Source organism: Pteropus vampyrus, unplaced genomic scaffold (assembly GCF_000151845.1).
Source record: "Pteropus vampyrus isolate Shadow unplaced genomic scaffold, Pvam_2.0 Scaffold50, whole genome shotgun sequence".
Lineage (NCBI taxonomy): Eukaryota > Metazoa > Chordata > Mammalia > Chiroptera > Pteropodidae > Pteropus > Pteropus vampyrus.
Genome location: NW_011888831.1, coordinates 5784909 through 5803491, shown reverse-complemented (window position 1 = coordinate 5803491; position 18583 = coordinate 5784909). Strand labels below are relative to the sequence as shown.

General features: G+C 36.5%; 1 protein-coding gene across 2 annotated transcripts in view; it reads right to left on the bottom strand.

Moving 5' to 3' along the window:
• Positions 1–18583, bottom strand: part of BLMH (bleomycin hydrolase) — a 44568-nt gene that overhangs the window by 7087 nt on the left and 18898 nt on the right. For both annotated transcript variants that reach the window (XM_023530546.1, XM_011359909.2), the window contains exons 7-11: positions 15710–15865; positions 14660–14818; positions 14480–14547; positions 13321–13438; positions 10652–10721 (exon numbers count right to left, since the gene is read on the bottom strand). In XM_023530546.1, coding sequence (XP_023386314.1) covers positions 10652–10721; positions 13321–13438; positions 14480–14547; positions 14660–14818; positions 15710–15865 — 571 coding nt within the window. The remainder of the gene's footprint in view (positions 1–10651; positions 10722–13320; positions 13439–14479; positions 14548–14659; positions 14819–15709; positions 15866–18583) is intronic.

Below are 18583 nucleotides of genomic sequence, written 5' to 3'. Positions count from 1 at the left end.
TTTTTCCTCTAGAGTAAACATAAAAGTCCGGCTATTCATGCTCCTGAACCTTTTGCTGATAAGAGAAGGAATACCCTCATAGCTGGATATTAACTGTGGCCTCTTTCAGAAACAAAAGCTAGAGAAGATACCATTTCCCTGATAAATATACCAGAAAAAAAGCAGAGCGAAAAGTATGGTAGGGAAAGAGCATTGTTTTGGTTTGTGGGTTGTTAAACCATGAAACCACAACAAAGCTGAGTCAGCAGAAGTCCACACTTCCTGAGGAAGTACCCTTTGCAAAAGAGTCCAGAAGAAGCCTGTCCACCTGTGGGCTGGGGAGAGAAGGCCACACACCATCCAGTCTGGTTTCCCCTTTCACTGAACCACTGAGAACAATCCAGGCAAGTCTGAGAGCACACACACAATTCTGCCAGGATTTCGCTGTTGGACGGAAGAAAACACACATTTAGATGTCATCCAAGGGTCTGTTTTCCGTTGGAAACTCAGTGATCCCAACTTTCACTACCTTGTTTCAGCCAAAGTCTGCTTTTTGATCATTCCTCAAAAGCTCCATTGACGGCAGGTCACATTATTTCTTGGCCCCACCCCTCAGACCTGCCCAAAGAATGCTCCACATGCTAAGAGCTACTGTTTCCCTGGCTGGCCTCCTACTTCCTTTCCAAAAAAAGCCACACTCTACCATCTTTCCTCAAACTCCACTCACCCCTCAAGAATAGCTAAGGAGCCTTCACTCAGCCTTTCCAATCCCTCACCATCTCCTTTGCAGTTTATAAGCTATATTTTTACTTATTCTTGTGTTTGTGTTTTTATACTTGTTTTTATAATAATTGTTTTTACATGTTTTTATAATAAATTACTAATACCTTAGGGAGCAAGATTTACAGTTTCAATTAGCCCAGCTTCAAACCGCACCCCCCACACACACTGCACCTAGCATCTGAAGGAATTAAGTACTAAAATGTTGCTGATGTGGCATAATAGGACCACTGGGCTTCCACCCCCACATCCTCAAGTTTTCAAAAACTGCCTTAAAGTCCAAAGCCTTTTCCTTGACTCATTTTTTTGACTGCTCTGCTGTAGTACTGTTTTCTACCAAGTTCTCCCTGATATCATCAAGTCTGTTGGCTTCTAACTCCTTACCTGTTCCAATAACCTCGGCCTCAATGTCTTCCTATTATCTCCCCACTGAGCCCTTCCTGGTTCTTCCTTTTCGTCATCTGCCTTCTTGGAGAATTCATCTCTTTTCTTGCTTTTCTCAGTCTACTTATCTCATATCTTACAGTCTGAGGAGCACACCATGAATGTCACTCTGTCACATCACAGCCCTCTTCAAATTCCTTTCTGTGTCCCTGATGAGTAAGTCTAAATTCCTCTGAGAGAGAAAGACATTCATTTCACCATGGTCTGTGCATGGTCCCCTGCATCCCATCAATAAATGTGAGGTGATGCTATTGCTAATGGTTTTCTCTCAGCACTAGGTTTATTCACCTGAACTGCTCTCTCTCACGAAACTAAGGCCACATGATGAGCCATCCATCCCGTAAACTGGTGATATAGCACAATGGTTGGTTGCACTGGGGTGCAATCCTGAATTCTTAGAGATCTAAAGCTAGAACCATGGGCAAGTTAGACAGCCCTCCTCTAGAAGGGAAAGGTTAAGGAGGCTTATGTTCTTGCTTCCCTGCCCTCATTCACCTACAGATAACATTAACAACAGTAACAATGATAGCTAATATTTTTGAGTATTTCTTATATGCCTGGCACAACTATCACAATAACTGAGGTAGGTACAATTATTTTCCCCATTTTATAGTTGAAGAACCTAAGGCTTAACAGGTTAAATGCCATGACAAAAGGTGAAATACACAGACAAAAGGTAGGGTTGCCAGGATGCACACACAGGCAGTCTGGCCCCAGGTTCTGTGCTTTAACTTTATCCTTCTCAAACCAACGTAAACGTACCTTGGAGACAATCTGGTGAAAATAATAGATCCTATCGACAGGAAAAAGCAAACATACACACAAAAATCTGTACTAAATATGAGGTGATTTCTCCCTGAAACTGATGCCTGGTTGCATGTTAGGAACCTCTGTCCCATAGTTTGTCCCCTCGCACAAATGGTAGCCTCTTCTAGTCACACACTTTGATAAGAAAGCAGCAGTCAATCGGAAAGTACATGCTTCCTCTGTTTCACTCGAATGTACTATCTTTAGCCTGGTCATGCATGCTGTTTAGTTAATAAAAATGGAGGGTGAGAAGTCCCTCTACAAGAACTCAGACACCCGCATTTGATGGTAGCAGCACTTTTCCCAAGCCTGTAGAGACAGGAAAACCCTGAGATGACATAACAAATTTGTATCTTGCCTCTTTTCAGGAAATCAGAAGCCTCTGTTTTTAGCTCATATAATTTTCTCTTGTTTCAGCAAGTTCAGCTCATTGTTGTCTATAATTTACATTATTTGTGCTAGAAATCTAAAACAATCTCAAACAGATCTGCAAATAATCAGGTATCTTTTATTGGTAACATACATTTTTAGGGAAGCTGCCTATTGAAATTAAGAAATCTGAATCCCAATTCTATCTCTGACACTGTGCAATTGAATAAGTCAAAACCTCTCAATAAGTTTCAGTTTTTTCTCCCACATAAAACATGGGCATAATCACCCATGTTCATATCCTGAGTTACTCTACATTGATGCCATGAAGAAAAACACAAAGACATTAGCAAACTTTGAATTCTTATGAAGCAACAAGATGCTACGAACTATACATCCTGAGTATCTCTGATAGATATATGGAATATTCCTTAAACTCTTTAGAGTTACATAATAGTACAGTTTGAAAACTGCTTTCATACATTATTTCATTTGATGGATAAATACATATGTATTTGTTTGTATACATATATTTACATATTTACATACATATGTATATATGTATGGGGGGAGGAGAGAGCAAAAGCACGTGTGTGAGAGAAACTGTAGGACCTCATAAAAAAACAGTCATTATCCATGTTACTGATAGAGAAATGTGAAACCATGAAGAGTTAAATTACTGTCCAAGATCTACAATCAAAAAAGTATTAACTGTCTCTCCTGGTTCTACAATATAACATTATATGAAGGATATGATGAGTTTTGTACCTCGCTGGGGACATACTGTCTCTAAAATCACATGGGTTAATTTGGCTAGTGAGGCAATTAAAGGCCATACTATTGGTTTTCAGGAAGCAGTAGAAGTTCAGATATAATATGAATCAACCACATAAGTTTCTTTCCAGATTAATATGTAATATGCTAAAGTCTCTTTAACTGAAGTCATCGAGAGACTCCGTTTTAGGAGAAAGTCTGGAAAATTTACTAGGATGAAATCAGGAACAGAGAAACTTATTTATAGAAAAAGATGAAGAATGTGGGTTCAAAACGATATCAAATGTTCATGTATCTGAAAGGCACACAAGCGATTTGAAAAATGAAATGCTAATCTTGGTTCAAAATGAAAATCTGGAGAGACAGAATTTTTAAAAAGATAGTTTTTCCTTTAGTGACCATTGAAGAATTAGAGGATAATATTCCCCCTACTCTCACTTAAAAGTTTTATTATCATATTAAGAAACTAGACTAAACAGGCATTAAGAACGACGTTATGATAATTCTATGTTCGGAGCTCTGCTGTACCAACCTTTAGGACTGGAACACCGTATCTCACGACTAAGTGAACCAATCATAAAGAAGTACTATAAAAAGACTGGTTCATTAGGAAGACCATCCAAGAATTTAATTTACTGACTACCTAAAACACTTTGTTATATGCATGGCAGAATGTTGATAACTATTAAAGCCGAGTGATGGGCACACTGTGTGTGTGCGGGGTGGGGGTGAGAGGGGTTGTCCTTACTACTATTTGGTTAAGTTTATATATGCTTGAGATTGCCCATGATAAAAAGTTAAGGAAACAATAACAACAAAACATATTATAAAGCAGCATGTGCAAAAGAATTCTGGGAAATTTTCAGTCATTACCTAGTCTTTAGTTGTCCAACACACAATGTGCCAACTTTGGACACAAGCTCTCACAGGGTGTCCATCCCTCCCTCCTTATTCATATTTCCAGCTTTTCAAAATGGTGTTTTAAGAGCCTTTTCTCCTGACATTGGACATTTACATATCTTCAGATCCTTTATATGGTTTTGTGTCCCCTTAGCCACTAGTTTCTGGTCACCAAAGATCATGAATTATGTGATTTCCATGAGTGGACTAGATACTACTAGAACAGAGAAGCTGAGCATCTTTTAGCTTCCCTGCCCTCATTCACCTACAGATAACATTAACAACAGTAACAATGATAGCTAATATTTTTGAGTATTTCTTATATGCCTGGCACAACTATCACAATAACTGAGGTAGGTACAATTATTTTCCCCATTTTATAGTTGAAGAACCTAAGGCTTAACAGGTTAAATGCCATGACAAAAGGTGAAATACACAGACAAAAGGTAGGGTTGCCAGGATGCACACACAGGCAGTCTGGCCCCAGGTTCTGTGCTTTAACTTTATCCTTCTCAAACCAACGTAAACGTACCTTGGAGACAATCTGGTGAAAATAATAGATCCTATCTACAGGAAAAAGCAAACATACACACAAAAATCTGTACTAAATATGAGGTGATTTCTCCCTGAAACTGATGCCTGGTTGCATGTTAGGAACCTCTGTCCCATACTTTGTCCCCTCGCACAAATGGTAGCCTCTTCTAGTCACACACTTTGATAAGAAAGCAGCAGTCAATCGGAAAGTACATGCTTCCTCTGTTTCACTCGAATGTACTATCTTTAGCCCGGTCACGCATGCTGTTTAGTTAATAAAAATGGAGGGTGAGAAGTCCCTCTACAAGAACTCAGATACCCGCATTTGATGGTAGCAGCACTTTTCCCAAGCCTGTAGAGACAGGAAAACCCTGAGATGACATAACAAATTTGTATCTTGCCTCTTTTCAGGAAATCAGAAGCCTCTGTTTTTAGCTCATATAATTTTCTCTTGTTTCAGCAAGTTCAGCTCATTGTTGTCTATAATTTACATTATTTGTGCTAGAAATCTAAAACAATCTCAAACAGATCTGCAAATAATCAGGTATCTTTTATTGGTAACATACATTTTTAGGGAAGCTGCCTATTGAAATTAAGAAATCTGAATCCCAATTCTATCTCTGACACTGTGCAATTGAATAAGTCAAAACCTCTCAATAAGTTTCAGTTTTTTCTCCCACATAAAACATGGGCATAATCACCCATGTTCATATCCTGAGTTACTCTACATTGATGCCATGAAGAAAAACACAAAGACATTAGCAAACTTTGAATTCTTATGAAGCAACAAGATGCTACGAACTATACATCCTGAGTATCTCTGACAGATATATGGAATATTCCTTAAACTCTTTAGAGTTACATAATAGTACCGTTTGAAAACTGCTTTCATACATTATTTCATTTGATGGATAAATACATATGTATTTGTTTGTATACATATATTTACATATTTACATACATATGTATATATGTATGGGGGGAGGAGAGAGCAAAAGCACGTGTGTGAGAGAAACTGTAGGACCTCATAAAAAAACAGTCATTATCCATGTTACTGATAGAGAAATGTGAAACCATGAAGAGTTAAATTACTGTCCAAGATCTACAATCAAAAAAGTATTAACTGTCTCTCCTGGTTCTACAATATAACATTATATGAAGGATATGATGAGTTTTGTACCTCGCTGGGGACATACTGTCTCTAAAATCACATGGGTTAATTTGGCTAGTGAGGCAATTAAAGGCCATACTATTGGTTTTCAGGAAGCAGTAGAAGTTCAGATATAATATGAATCAACCACATAAGTTTCTTTCCAGATTAATATGTAATATGCTAAAGTCTCTTTAACTGAAGTCATCGAGAGACTCCGTTTTAGGAGAAAGTCTGGAAAATTTACTAGGATGAAATCAGGAACAGAGAAACTTATTTATAGAAAAAGATGAAGAATGTGGGTTCAAAACGATATCAAATGTTCATGTATCTGAAAGGCACACAAGCGATTTGAAAAATGAAATGCTAATCTTGGTTCAAAATGAAAATCTGGAGAGACAGAATTTTTAAAAAGATAGTTTTTCCTTTAGTGACCATTGAAGAATTAGAGGATAATATTCCCCCTACTCTCACTTAAAAGTTTTATTATCATATTAAGAAACTAGACTAAACAGGCATTAAGAACGACGTTATGATAATTCTATGTTCGGAGCTCTGCTGTACCAACCTTTAGGACTGGAACACCGTATCTCACGACTAAGTGAACCAATCATAAAGAAGTACTATAAAAAGACTGGTTCATTAGGAAGACCATCCAAGAATTTAATTTACTGACTACCTAAAACACTTTGTTATATGCATGGCAGAATGTTGATAACTATTAAAGCCGAGTGATGGGCACACTGTGTGTGTGCGGGGTGGGGGTGAGAGGGGTTGTCCTTACTACTATTTGGTTAAGTTTATATATGCTTGAGATTGCCCATGATAAAAAGTTAAGGAAACAATAACAACAAAACATATTATAAAGCAGCATGTGCAAAAGAATTCTGGGAAATTTTCAGTCATTACCTAGTCTTTAGTTGTCCAACACACAATGTGCCAACTTTGGACACAAGCTCTCACAGGGTGTCCATCCCTCCCTCCTTATTCATATTTCCAGCTTTTCAAAATGGTGTTTTAAGAGCCTTTTCTCCTGACATTGGACATTTACATATCTTCAGATCCTTTATATGGTTTTGTGTCCCCTTAGCCACTAGTTTCTGGTCACCAAAGATCATGAATTATGTGATTTCCATGAGTGGACTAGATACTACTAGAACAGAGAAGCTGAGCATCTTTTAGTGGTTAAGAAAATAGTCTCTAGTATCAGACTAGGGTCACCTTGGCTTAAAGATTAAGTTCTTTTCAGATGAAATTTTACAAACTATTTACTCTAACAAGCCTATCAACTTTTTAAAATGTACCAAGTTCTAAAGTTTGTTCCTTCATCCAACTGTGAAATCCATTTCTGACGTGATCCATAAACAAGGTACAAAATGCATAGTCAAGTACTTCCAGAAGCAGGGGGAAAAAGAAAGCCATGTTGTTTATACAACATGTTAGATATGCAGCTAATTTTCAGTCCAGCTAACTAAGAACTAAAATTCACCAGCATGAGGTATTCAAGCAGGCCCAGTAAGACAAGAATTAATTTCTTCTTTTATGTCTCTTGTGATGAGAAGGAACCTCTGTCCATGTTGTGCAACAGCTGGGTTTTCTGATTTACTTAATAGTCTCTGGACAGGAAGGACCATGAACGTGACCAATGGGAAAGACTAAAGCCAGGACTGGGCAGAGGTCAAGGGCAACCTGCCCAGGTATCTCTGCTCTCTTTACCTCCAGCTGTATTATCAACACTGCTTTTTCAGAAACCATCAATCTTAACAGGCAGAAATCCCAAAGAGAATAGTTAACAAACTGTTAACAATGTTATCTCCAGAAACCAAATCCCAGCAATGATGTTTATGATTGTCATGTCTCCCGAGAGAGCAAAGAGGTTCTGCTTCAGATATGCCAGCCAATACCCACCAAGATAACAGACAAGAGGGCCCTGCTGGGGTAAACACACATCACCAGCATAACAACATACTACGTACTCTCCTAAGGTCAGGCCAAGTGTGCCAATTAAATTAGATCATGTTTTCTTTCCTTCCTTCCTGTTAAGTCTTCATTACCAAGAAATACATAAGAATAATTTATTTTGGCTCTGAATGAACTATTCCCTACCCTCACTTGGTTCAATTCCTTATCTTTTGGCTCTCTACTGAAATGCTTTGCTCTGTATAATCTCAGGCATTTCAGTTATTCAGAACAACAAAAAAGTTACTTTAATCTTAACTGGATAGCTGTAGGTTTTACTAAGAAGGATTACAGGCAGATCATAGGAATCAAGACCTCAGTTTTCTCATCATACAGTCAGCCTTCTTTATCTGCACATTCCACATCCATGGATTCAACCAACTGTAGATGGAAAATATTTGGGAAAAAAAAGTTATGTTATTGCTGATGTGTATTAACTATGTAGTTAGGCCTACAATGGGTGCATTTGTACTGAACATGCACACTTTTTTCCTTGTAATTATCTTCCTAAGTAACAGAGCATAACATTTATTTATAAAGCATTTACACTGTATCAGATATATAATTAATCTAGATATGATTTAAAGCCTATGGAAGGATGTATGTAGGTTGTGTGCGAATACTACACCATTTTCTATAAGGGTGCCCTTAATCTGACTTGCACATCTGTGGATTTTTGTATCCACAGGGTCCTGGAACCAATCCCCCATGGACACAGAGGGATGACTGTAATAACAGAATGAGTAAGTCAGCAAAGGCAAAACTTTTATTGAGTAGGAGTAATGAGGTACAGTTGAATGGAAAAAAAATTGCAAAGTGGCCCAGAATCCTCTTTAAGAGCAAGTACTTAGGTTCAAAGTAATAGACAATGATTTATTCTACCCAAAACACAGAGCATTTGCCTGACTTTAAAAGTGTTTATTCTCTCTCAAATGGTTATCGCTACTATCTACAAACTCAGTGACTGTTAAAGATTAAAAAAAAAAATCACAAAAGCAAGCCAAAAGATCCAGGATCATCTAAACAAACCATAACTTTAGTTCTTTTCTTAGACATTAACCTTTATGATAACAAACCCAACCACAGGAATCAAATTAGACCAAAAATGAAAGAGAAGCTACAGAGGTTCATCTGAGGCAATATATTATGTTTTAAAATGTTATAAATATCAAATCCTTCCAATTTAAAACAAGCTATTCCCTTGCATCCACTTAATTGTCACCAATTTACAATTTAACTGAATTGTGATTTATTTTTAATCTTTCTGCTAGCTTTGTTAAGGTTTATATCCCTCTCCACCTGATTCCGATGTGTATTTGTCTGAAAATGAAATTTGTCTTGTAAGAAATCACCAATTAAAAAATATGTTGCACTTTAATTCATAATAGTAATTTAATAAGCACCACATAATCACAAAACTAACAAGAATCACAGGAGGACATGCAACTATCCTATGATGAACAGAAATGTACTAACAGCACTTATATCTGTTTACATATAAACAATGAGCTGCTGAGTTTCACAGCAGATCCCAGAGAAAGTTACCCAAAACCCACCGAAGATCATTCCATGGGGAGATGAAAAGACTTGGAACGACAAGTTAGATGGCTTTCAGGTTTTGGCCATTATATACCAACCTGTGCTGCTCAATCGCAGCATACTCAAGTCCTGTCAAGTTCAAAACTAAGGTTAATGGGCTCTTTTAAGACAGAAATTTTCAAATATAAACAACTGAAGCCCCAACTGCTTAATTCTAAACCTCCATATCCTTCTTCCTCCAACTTTTACCCTTGTAAATCCCAGGGCTTTGAGGAATAGTTGGAAAACCGCTATTCTAAACATAAAGGGAGGCACTAGGCAAATAATTGAGATCTCTATTTTATTTCTCTGTCTCTGTCTATCTTGCTCTAAGAAAATTTTGGCTGATTTCTGCTTGGGTGAGATGTATGCTGAAGTCTGATTCTAAGTTTCTGGGTATCTCACTGGTTTTCCTACCTACTTCCTCTGAGTCTTCTATCGAGTCTAGTAAGCTGAGGTTAATGTGTTTTTCCTAGCTAGCATCCATTAGCTAAAAGTAAGGCTATGAAATCTGGAAGAGCTGACACCAGCACATTACACACAAGCAAATACATGCTCACATACGTAATACTCTATAGCTGTCATCACTTTTCGTTTGAAATCCTAAAAATTAGAGCATAAAAGCTCCTTAAAAGGCTTTTATCTACTGCGAAAAATAGTCTTTAAAAATATGGTCTCAAAAATTTGCAAGAAAATACCCTAAACTGTTAATCAATGATGATCCCTGGGTGGTAAGATTATTAGAGATTTTAATTTTCTTTTTGCTTACCTATATTTTTAATTTTTCTATCACTTATATATTACCTGTGGGGTTTTTTTTAGTCTAATTATTATAATTTTCTTATAATTTCTGCCTGGGTTTTGATTTGTCAGAATAAAACAGCTTTAAGCAGTAACCAAAGTGTCATTTTTCTCTTTAGACTTCACAACTTCTAGAGTCTCCAATAAATACCTAAAGTTTCTTGCCAAGCCCATTCTCCCACTCAGAAGGCTCTGACTTTCTAGGGAGTTAGTGCAGTAGATGAAAATGTGCCAAATACTATATATACAGCAAATGTTCTGGCAAAGGGCACTCAACCTTCTCATTGGCCAAACTGAATGGTACAAAGAGGTCTAGCAGGGTCAGCATGGTCTGGGACAAATGCCAACATATATTGGTCTCAGAGTCAACTTGCAGGGTTCCAGCATGCCATGCTGGTCATAGAAATCCTGGAGGTAAACTAGATCCTCAGATTTTTCTCTAAAATAGTCTATCCAAAAGGACAAATTATTGAAAAATGCTCCACACCAGGGCAGCTTTATACCCATATTGCCTAGGAAGCAGAAAGTAAAGTAGACTCCAGTCCCCCTGAGTTAGTATTACCATATTAATCTCACCTTTGTGGCCATGGTCTTCACCCCATGAATTCTCCACTCTCCATTTCAGGAATATACCATCCTGATCATCCTGCAAAAAAAGAGTGGATAACAGTGCATAGTCTGAAACTAGATCCCTTTTGGTGAGGTGTCATGTAATTTTAACTCTTTGTCAGCCACTCAGAAGAAATAGCTTTCTCTATACAGACATGATACACAGGATCAGGACCATGTATTTCCTACTATAACTAAAGAGATACTCTAAAGTAGAGTTTGAATCTCTTGGGGTAAAAATGTAATAAACAATCAAACCAATACATACTATTTTCTCCTTTACATTGTATTTTATACAGAAAATAAGCATATTAAAATGCTACTTGGCTAACAAAAACAAAATGTTAAATTACCAAAAGCAGTGAACAGCATCTGAAAGCCAGTGGCTCTTGCTTGTAATCGATCAGCATTCTTTGCAAAGGCATTCCATTGTATTTGTTTTAGAAATGATTCTAAGATCTAGTCAGTTTAGAAAAAAAAAAAATTCTCATCACATTGCCTAATATCCTACTTAGGAGAACCAAGTAATGATACTCTCCAAATGTGTTCTCCTACTGATTCAGTTACACTAATACTGAATTTAATACAATAGAGATTGAACAGCAAAGCAAAAGTAAAAAGACTATTTTCATAAAACAAAACTTAAGTAGTACTACTGCTTTCTCGCTTCTATCTTTATTAATAAGCTCAATTTTCATCTTCTTAAAGGAACAATGATATACATGATGAAAACCTTCATTTATAGTCTTTACTACAGTGATGCAGAGAGGGACAAGAAGGCGGCTCCATTTGGGGAAAGACTTTCCTCTTTCATGTCTACCCGGGGCATTTGCTGATGTCAAAACAACTTAAATCTTTGTAGCGTGAGAAGAGAGCTGGCTCCTGTATTATCTCCTAATGATTTCATCTGTCAACTCCCACTTATATATAACTGCATGAGTCTCACTTACATGGGATTTGACTCTACTCTTGGCAGTTTTCTTGGATCTCAGTAATTTTCAGTCTCAAAAAAAAAAACAAAAAACCTACAAGTTTCAAACATTCTTATCTGCAATACTCCTTAATCTTAGCCCCAGGAATCTTCAAAACTACATCATCAAACTATACATTCCAATGCTAGCCTATTAAATGTCTGTTTTGGTTTTCTGCTCTATCCATTATAGTCCATCTTTACTTTCCACTGCTAGAATCTCCACCATTTGTTATAAATCTGAAAACGTTTCCTTTTCTTTACTTTGCCAATGAATTTTGCATGACCTAGAACAAGATGTTCTCTGTGTCACCTACAAATATAGAAAAAGACTTGGACCTCCCTCATAGGGATTCTAAGAAATCAGCAACAAGAAAAGAATATCCTAGAGTATAGCTACTAGCATTTATCTCTGCATTAACATGCAAATACAATGCAAATTAGTTTTAGTGGTCAAAAATTCAAATTGGAGGGAGAAAAATCTCAATGTAAAATTCTAGTTATGATAATATAAATTATTTTATATTATTAACATGTATGGTAACTCCATTCCCTTGAGGAAGAAATGGCACATTAATAAACCACACCAATCAAAGACTGAAAGTTCCTGAGAAAATGATATGGTATCTATGATTTCTACTTCTGAAAAATAAGAATACTCTCTAACAGAGATGAAAAATGATAAAAGTCCAACCTTTCTTAGAAATTATAATAACTTTAGGTTTGTTTCTTAATAGTCCTCTAAATAACTTTAAAGTTTAATTTTAATTTATAGAGCTTTAGTTATAAATCCACTGAATTTTATAATATAGCAGGTCCAAACATATACATATGAATAATTTATTTTGGTAGTATTTTATTCTATTTTATTTCCTTTAATATTTTACTATTTACAGTGTTTTATGAAAAGTTCCTTCTAATGTTATGCTTCTAATGTCACGGTAGTTATTCTGTAACTTTCCTTCTAGTATTAGATAGGTTAGAAAAAGAACATTTCTGCTTAAGGAGCCTAAGGTCTTTTCTTCCTATGATTCCTGAGCACAGGTGTAAAATATCCCTTTTATAGCCTAGAAATGGGGAAGCTTATGTGTGAAAGATAAAATTTCAGTTGTTTCCAACAAATTGTGTCCTGGAAATAGTAGTGTTATTACTCAGAGTATTTCACAGGAAATTCAAAATACTTTACATCCAATTTCCTGAAGTTCTGCATAAATCTCGTAATGGGCATAGAGTCCACAAATTACTGTTACTGACATTCTATTGCAGAAGAATCTGAATGACAAATGAAAGGAAGGTAAGTCTGAACATAAGTCATCAAGATATGAAGACTTTCAGGGCACATGTAAATTCCTTATTCAATAGACGTTATCTTCTCCCAGGTTCCCTTGCTGACCTCTTTTCACACTAAGAACTTCCGAAGTTACAGAAAAGCAGTTACTTCTTACTCCCTGCTGACCCAAATTTTGTTCCTCATGGAAATCTCCTATTTTTATTGCCTCTGAGTATGCAGCCAAACCCATTGTGACACGAGTACAATGTCTTACTTGGAAACTAACTTTTAACAGAAATCATATACTCTATAAATGAAGCTCTGTTGGATAAACAGTCTGAAGAAAAATGTAGGTCCATCTGTGAAAATACTGTAGTAGGCATGCTGAGGTCATACCTTTTCTGAGACAGCAGTGAAGGTCATGGCGTGGGTCATAAGTGACTCACCAAAAGTCAATCTCTCAGCTTTATTCATGTTCTTCAAGGAGACTCCAAACACTAACTCATGGTCATAGCTGTAAAAAAATGACAGTACAGAATAAAGAGAATACAATCAAGGGGAAAGCTAGCTTTTGGTTGTAAAAGAAACGGAACTGAAGGGGCCCAATAGCTCCAAATAAATGTGTGTTGTAGCTCTTCAGAGAACTGGGTACATGCAGAATTTAGTCTCTCAATGGGATTCCAGTCTCTACTGTGTCAAAAAAGTACTCAAGAAAACATGAAGCAATTAAACATAAAGTCCCCATGTCAAAAAGCTGACAAGATGGGCTTGCAGCACTATCAATTTGGCAAGAAAACTTTTAAAAAGCTTTTGAAGTAACTTCTTTCAAAAATGGTCTCTTTTACAGTGGTAGAACCATCCGGTTTCTAAATTCATTTAGACCACTGCTGATTGTGAAATTTAAATAAATAATGTCAAAAATATTGGAGAATATTTTCAAAGTTAAGAAAATCATTAATTCTCTTCTAGTAGATTTCTTTTCTCTTATTAACTATCGAGTTACTCAACTTCCTATAAATAACCCTAAAGTAGTATCTTTTAACAGTCAAGAAATCTTGTATGATTTAGTTCACAAATGAACCTTCATTTTCATGAACAACCAGTAGGAATGCTTTAAAGTATGTATGTAAATTAGTCTTAGTTGTCGTAAAGACAAAATACAGAGGGGATCAAAGTAAGAGTAGTTTAGATGGCTCAAATAGCAAACAAGAGGTCTGGAAAACCTTTCATTACATTCCTAAATGTGCTGAGCAGATTTACATAACAATCAATTATTTTTTTTAAAGTGCCTTTCTCATATACTATGGCTTTTTAGGCACGTCCAACAATTTCAACTGAGACACAAAGTATAATCTTGACTTCCTAGGTTAGTGCATATAAACAAGTAGCATTTCTACTATGAGTCCTCAAACTCTACAAGATGGAAACAAAGAGACCCACCCTCAGGCCAACTTTACTCTTTGGGTGAACCTCAGCTGAGTCATTTCATACCAAGGATGAACTCCAACTGCAACAAACCACAAATGACTTTCTTTTTTAAATTTCTTGTACTCACACATTCATGTCACTGAGGCCCAGCTTGCCATTGAAGTGTTTTCCAACATCACAGCCAAACCACACAGCCTAGAAACAAAGAGGAAGAAATAAAGTCAGCATAAGTCCTAACTTTCTATTATATCAAAGAAGTGGAAGAAGAGGTTTTAACCCCAATGCAGAAGACAGAAAAAATACCAACCTCTCCATCTTTGATGGAGGCAGCAACCATCTTTTTCAAGAAGTCAATAGGCTGGTTGTTATATAGAGTTTTTCTCCCTCCAACCATATTGCTTAAGTAGTCCACTGTGTAAAGTCTGTTGTACTTGTGCTGGGGCCGAGGGTCATTCACTAAACAAATCTATTGAGATCAATAACATGTTGATTAGAACATAAAACCAGGAATATCAAGCAAAATACACACCTCTCCTCTAAGTTCACATGTCTGCATTAAAGCTCATCACCTCTGCCTCCAAGAATAAGCATTATAAACACATTGTTAAATAACAAAGAAACAAAAGGTGGCAAAGTCAGTGAGAGAAGTCCTTGCATATTCTAATTAGTGCAAGGGATACATTTGGGAGCTGCATCTTTCCTACTGGCAAGAATCGCCCCCAAACTAATTCTGAAGAATTGCATGCACTTAGTAAGGCAAGATGGAGATCCCATCACTACAACGTCCCTGCTCTCAAATTACAAACAGGCTCAACACCTGGCAATATCTCAAAAAGAGTTGGGATTCCAATCATAAAACAAAGCCATTTGCTTATAAGTGTGTCAAGATGACAATAAAGAAAAGGGCTCTGGTCTTCTCACTAGGCAGTGGAGAAGACCTGAAGAGAGCAAGAAAAACTAGGATGGGACACTGCTCCCTTTCATGAGAGTCCTGGCAGTCGGGGGAAAGGGAGGGGCGCAGAATAGAGATGCTCTGAAACCACAATAAGAAACACCCAACACACTTTTATTGTCTTTGTACCTGAGAATGATTCTGGGCTCAAATCAGGGGAGCCTGTGGGAATTAAACTAATGCTGCTGCCCTACAATTAGAAAAGTCTCTGAAGAGAAGCACTGGGGATCCTGATTTGTTCAACTTTTTTAGGTCCATAAAACACTTCACAGGAAGAGGGGAAAAAAGTGTGTTCAGTTTCTAGTTTGATGATCATGCATGTTAACCCAGGAATCTTATACCCTTCCCTGTAGTCAACGGGCATTTAAAAGTAAACGGCGGTGGCTGCCAGTGCCAGTCTCCAACCTTATCTTCCACATTGAAGAGTGGCTTGACATGTTCCCTGTAAAACTCCAAGGGTGTTATGGGACCAATCTTCTGATAATTTTTATCTTTGTCTCGATACTCCCAGGTGAATGTCTCTGGTGGGTTCCCGATACAGATGCACACTACTCGGAGTATCTAGAAGGAAAAAGGAGGACAGATGAGTGATGGCTAGGGGAAAGCATTATAATTCACCTCTTCATTTTCCTCAAGCTTGGGAAATACAAGAAATCAGTGGCCAAACCCAAGCCAGAAACTTCACAGGAAATCAATTCTTGTTCCAAAAATTAGAAGGTTGATGTTCAGATTTGATATCTGTCAACTTCTGAGTTCCTAAAATAAATCTCTGAACAATACAATTCTGAAATATTGATATTTAGTGCTTAGTATTTGCCCTGCAAATTAAACTTCCTTAACCAAGAAACTGCTCACTGTTGAAACACAAGACCTGGGTTGCTGCTCTGTTGATTATATTTCAAGTGACAAATAATGTCAGATTTTATAAATGGATTTCCTTCCCTTTAGTCTTCTAGGTTTTACTTGATTGTGACAGGGGTCTCCACTCAGAAAAAAGTCATTAACTTTTCAGCTGGAGTTTGGATGACACTGCATGTTAAAAGCATTATTAGAAAAACAAGAACAACTTTTAGTAGTAAGGTACTATTTTTTGTATTGTGAGACCATAACATATTTTCTAATGATGTCACAATACCTTTAAGTTAGCATCATTACAATCCAAGAATACGTTTACTATAATTTTCATTTTATAGAAAGACAGAAATAGAAATACAGAGACATCCCTTGGATAAAGTAAGAGTACAGAAAGTACTTCTTCTTCTATATCAAATTTTCTATTTATTATCTTTTAAAAAATATAACACTATGATCTGCCTCTTCTTTCTCTGCCCCAGTCACCACTGTGAACCAAATTCATCACTTATTGCCTGCATGATTTGTACCACACATTTGAAAACTCCATTACATTCAAGAGAAATGAATCATATCTATTAAGTGTGCCTATTTTGTGCTAGATACTATACATCTGTTAAGTTCACTTAATTCTCAGAACTCTCTCTTAAGGTATAATTTCTCCTTCTTTTTTTCTTTTCAAAAGAGATCAAGACTCAAAGAAATTAAGAACCTACTTAAGGTCACATAGCCAGTAAATGGCACAACCATGCTCTAAACTGAGGTCGCATACAGTCCAAAAAAAAAAAAGTACTGCTCCATTGGTATATGGTTTTTAAAAAAGTAACATTTACTGAATGTGTACTGTGCCATACAAAATCTTTGAATACTTCTTATTCCTCTTAACAGAAGTGGTAGATATCATTCCCACTTTTTGTAGATAAAGAAACCAAAGATCAAGGAAATAAACAGTCACAAAGCCAATAAATGGCAGAATTAGGATTTGGATTCAGATCTGACTTTGGTGAATTAAGCATTTATCATTTACTGTAACTTTCTTGGTTTTTCCAAAAGATGATAAACTTCGTAAGGATAAGGACCAGGTCTTGGATATTTTATGTCTCCTATAGCATCTAGAACTATATCTGACCTAGATATAACAGCTGATCTTAAAATTGTTCCATTCTCCACATCACTACAGAATAATTTTAGAATTGCCACTTTCTTCAAGTCACCTTACTGTTGAAGTGTCATTAATGCTTCCCTATCACCTCCCACAACAAATCTAAACTCCATGACCTGATTTATTATAACTTTTTTATGTAGGCATAAATTGTATTTAGTAAATATGTAAAGCACACTAATCTTAAATATACAGCTCAATTTTTACATATATATGTACCCATGTAACCATAATTTAGATTAACATACAGAACTTTTCCAGGGCTCCAGAGGGACCCTGACCCCTTTGCAGTCAATAACACAAACTTTCCTCAAGGTAAACACCATTTTGATAATATAACCATTGATTAGTTTTGCCTATTCTTTTAACTGCATATAAATGGAATCATACAGCATACTCTCTTTTGTATCTGGCTTCCTTTGTTGACAAAATGCTGTGAGATACATTAATGGTGGTGTGAATATCAATAATTTGTTCTTTATTGTTGTGTATTATTCATGAACCCTGCCCTCTAGTCAGGCTTATCTCTGTCCCACCTTATCGTCTGCTCAATACACTCAGCTCACTGTTGTCGCCTTCATAACTTTGTTGTCTCTTCTGTTCCTCAGATCCCCATCCTAGTCACACACTTTAAATCTCAGTGCAAGATGCTCCTCCTCCAGAAAGTTTTCACTAATTACTTCAGCTCACACTAATTGCTCCCTGTCTGAATATTTCTGCCATAAAATTTAACATTTGATCCCAGTGCCATTTATGTTTCTCTAATGTGTTCCCAGCTAGATTTAATCTACCAGAGACAGAAATTAAGTCTTAGACATATCCCAACGAACCCCAGAAGAACCACATTAAAAATGGTTTTCTTATGTCTATTGATCATGTTATTTCCTCTTCGAGGAAATATCTATTCAGGTCTTCTATTCATTTTTTAATTGGATTATTTGTTTGTTGTTGTTGCTGAATTATATGAGTTCTTTATATATTTTGGATATTAATCCCTTATCAGATGTATCATAAACGAATATTTTCTCCCATTCAGTAGGTTGTCTTTTCATTTTGCTGATGGTTTCCTTTGCTGTGCAAAAACTTTTTAGCTTGATGTAGTCCCATTTGTTTATTTGTCCTTTTGTTTCCCTTGCCTGAGGAGATATGTCTGAAAAGAAATTACTAGTAGCAATATCAGAGGGATTAATGCCTATGTTTTCTTCTAGAAGTTGTATGGTTTCACTTACATGTGGAATTTAAGGAACAAAAAGAACAAACTAATC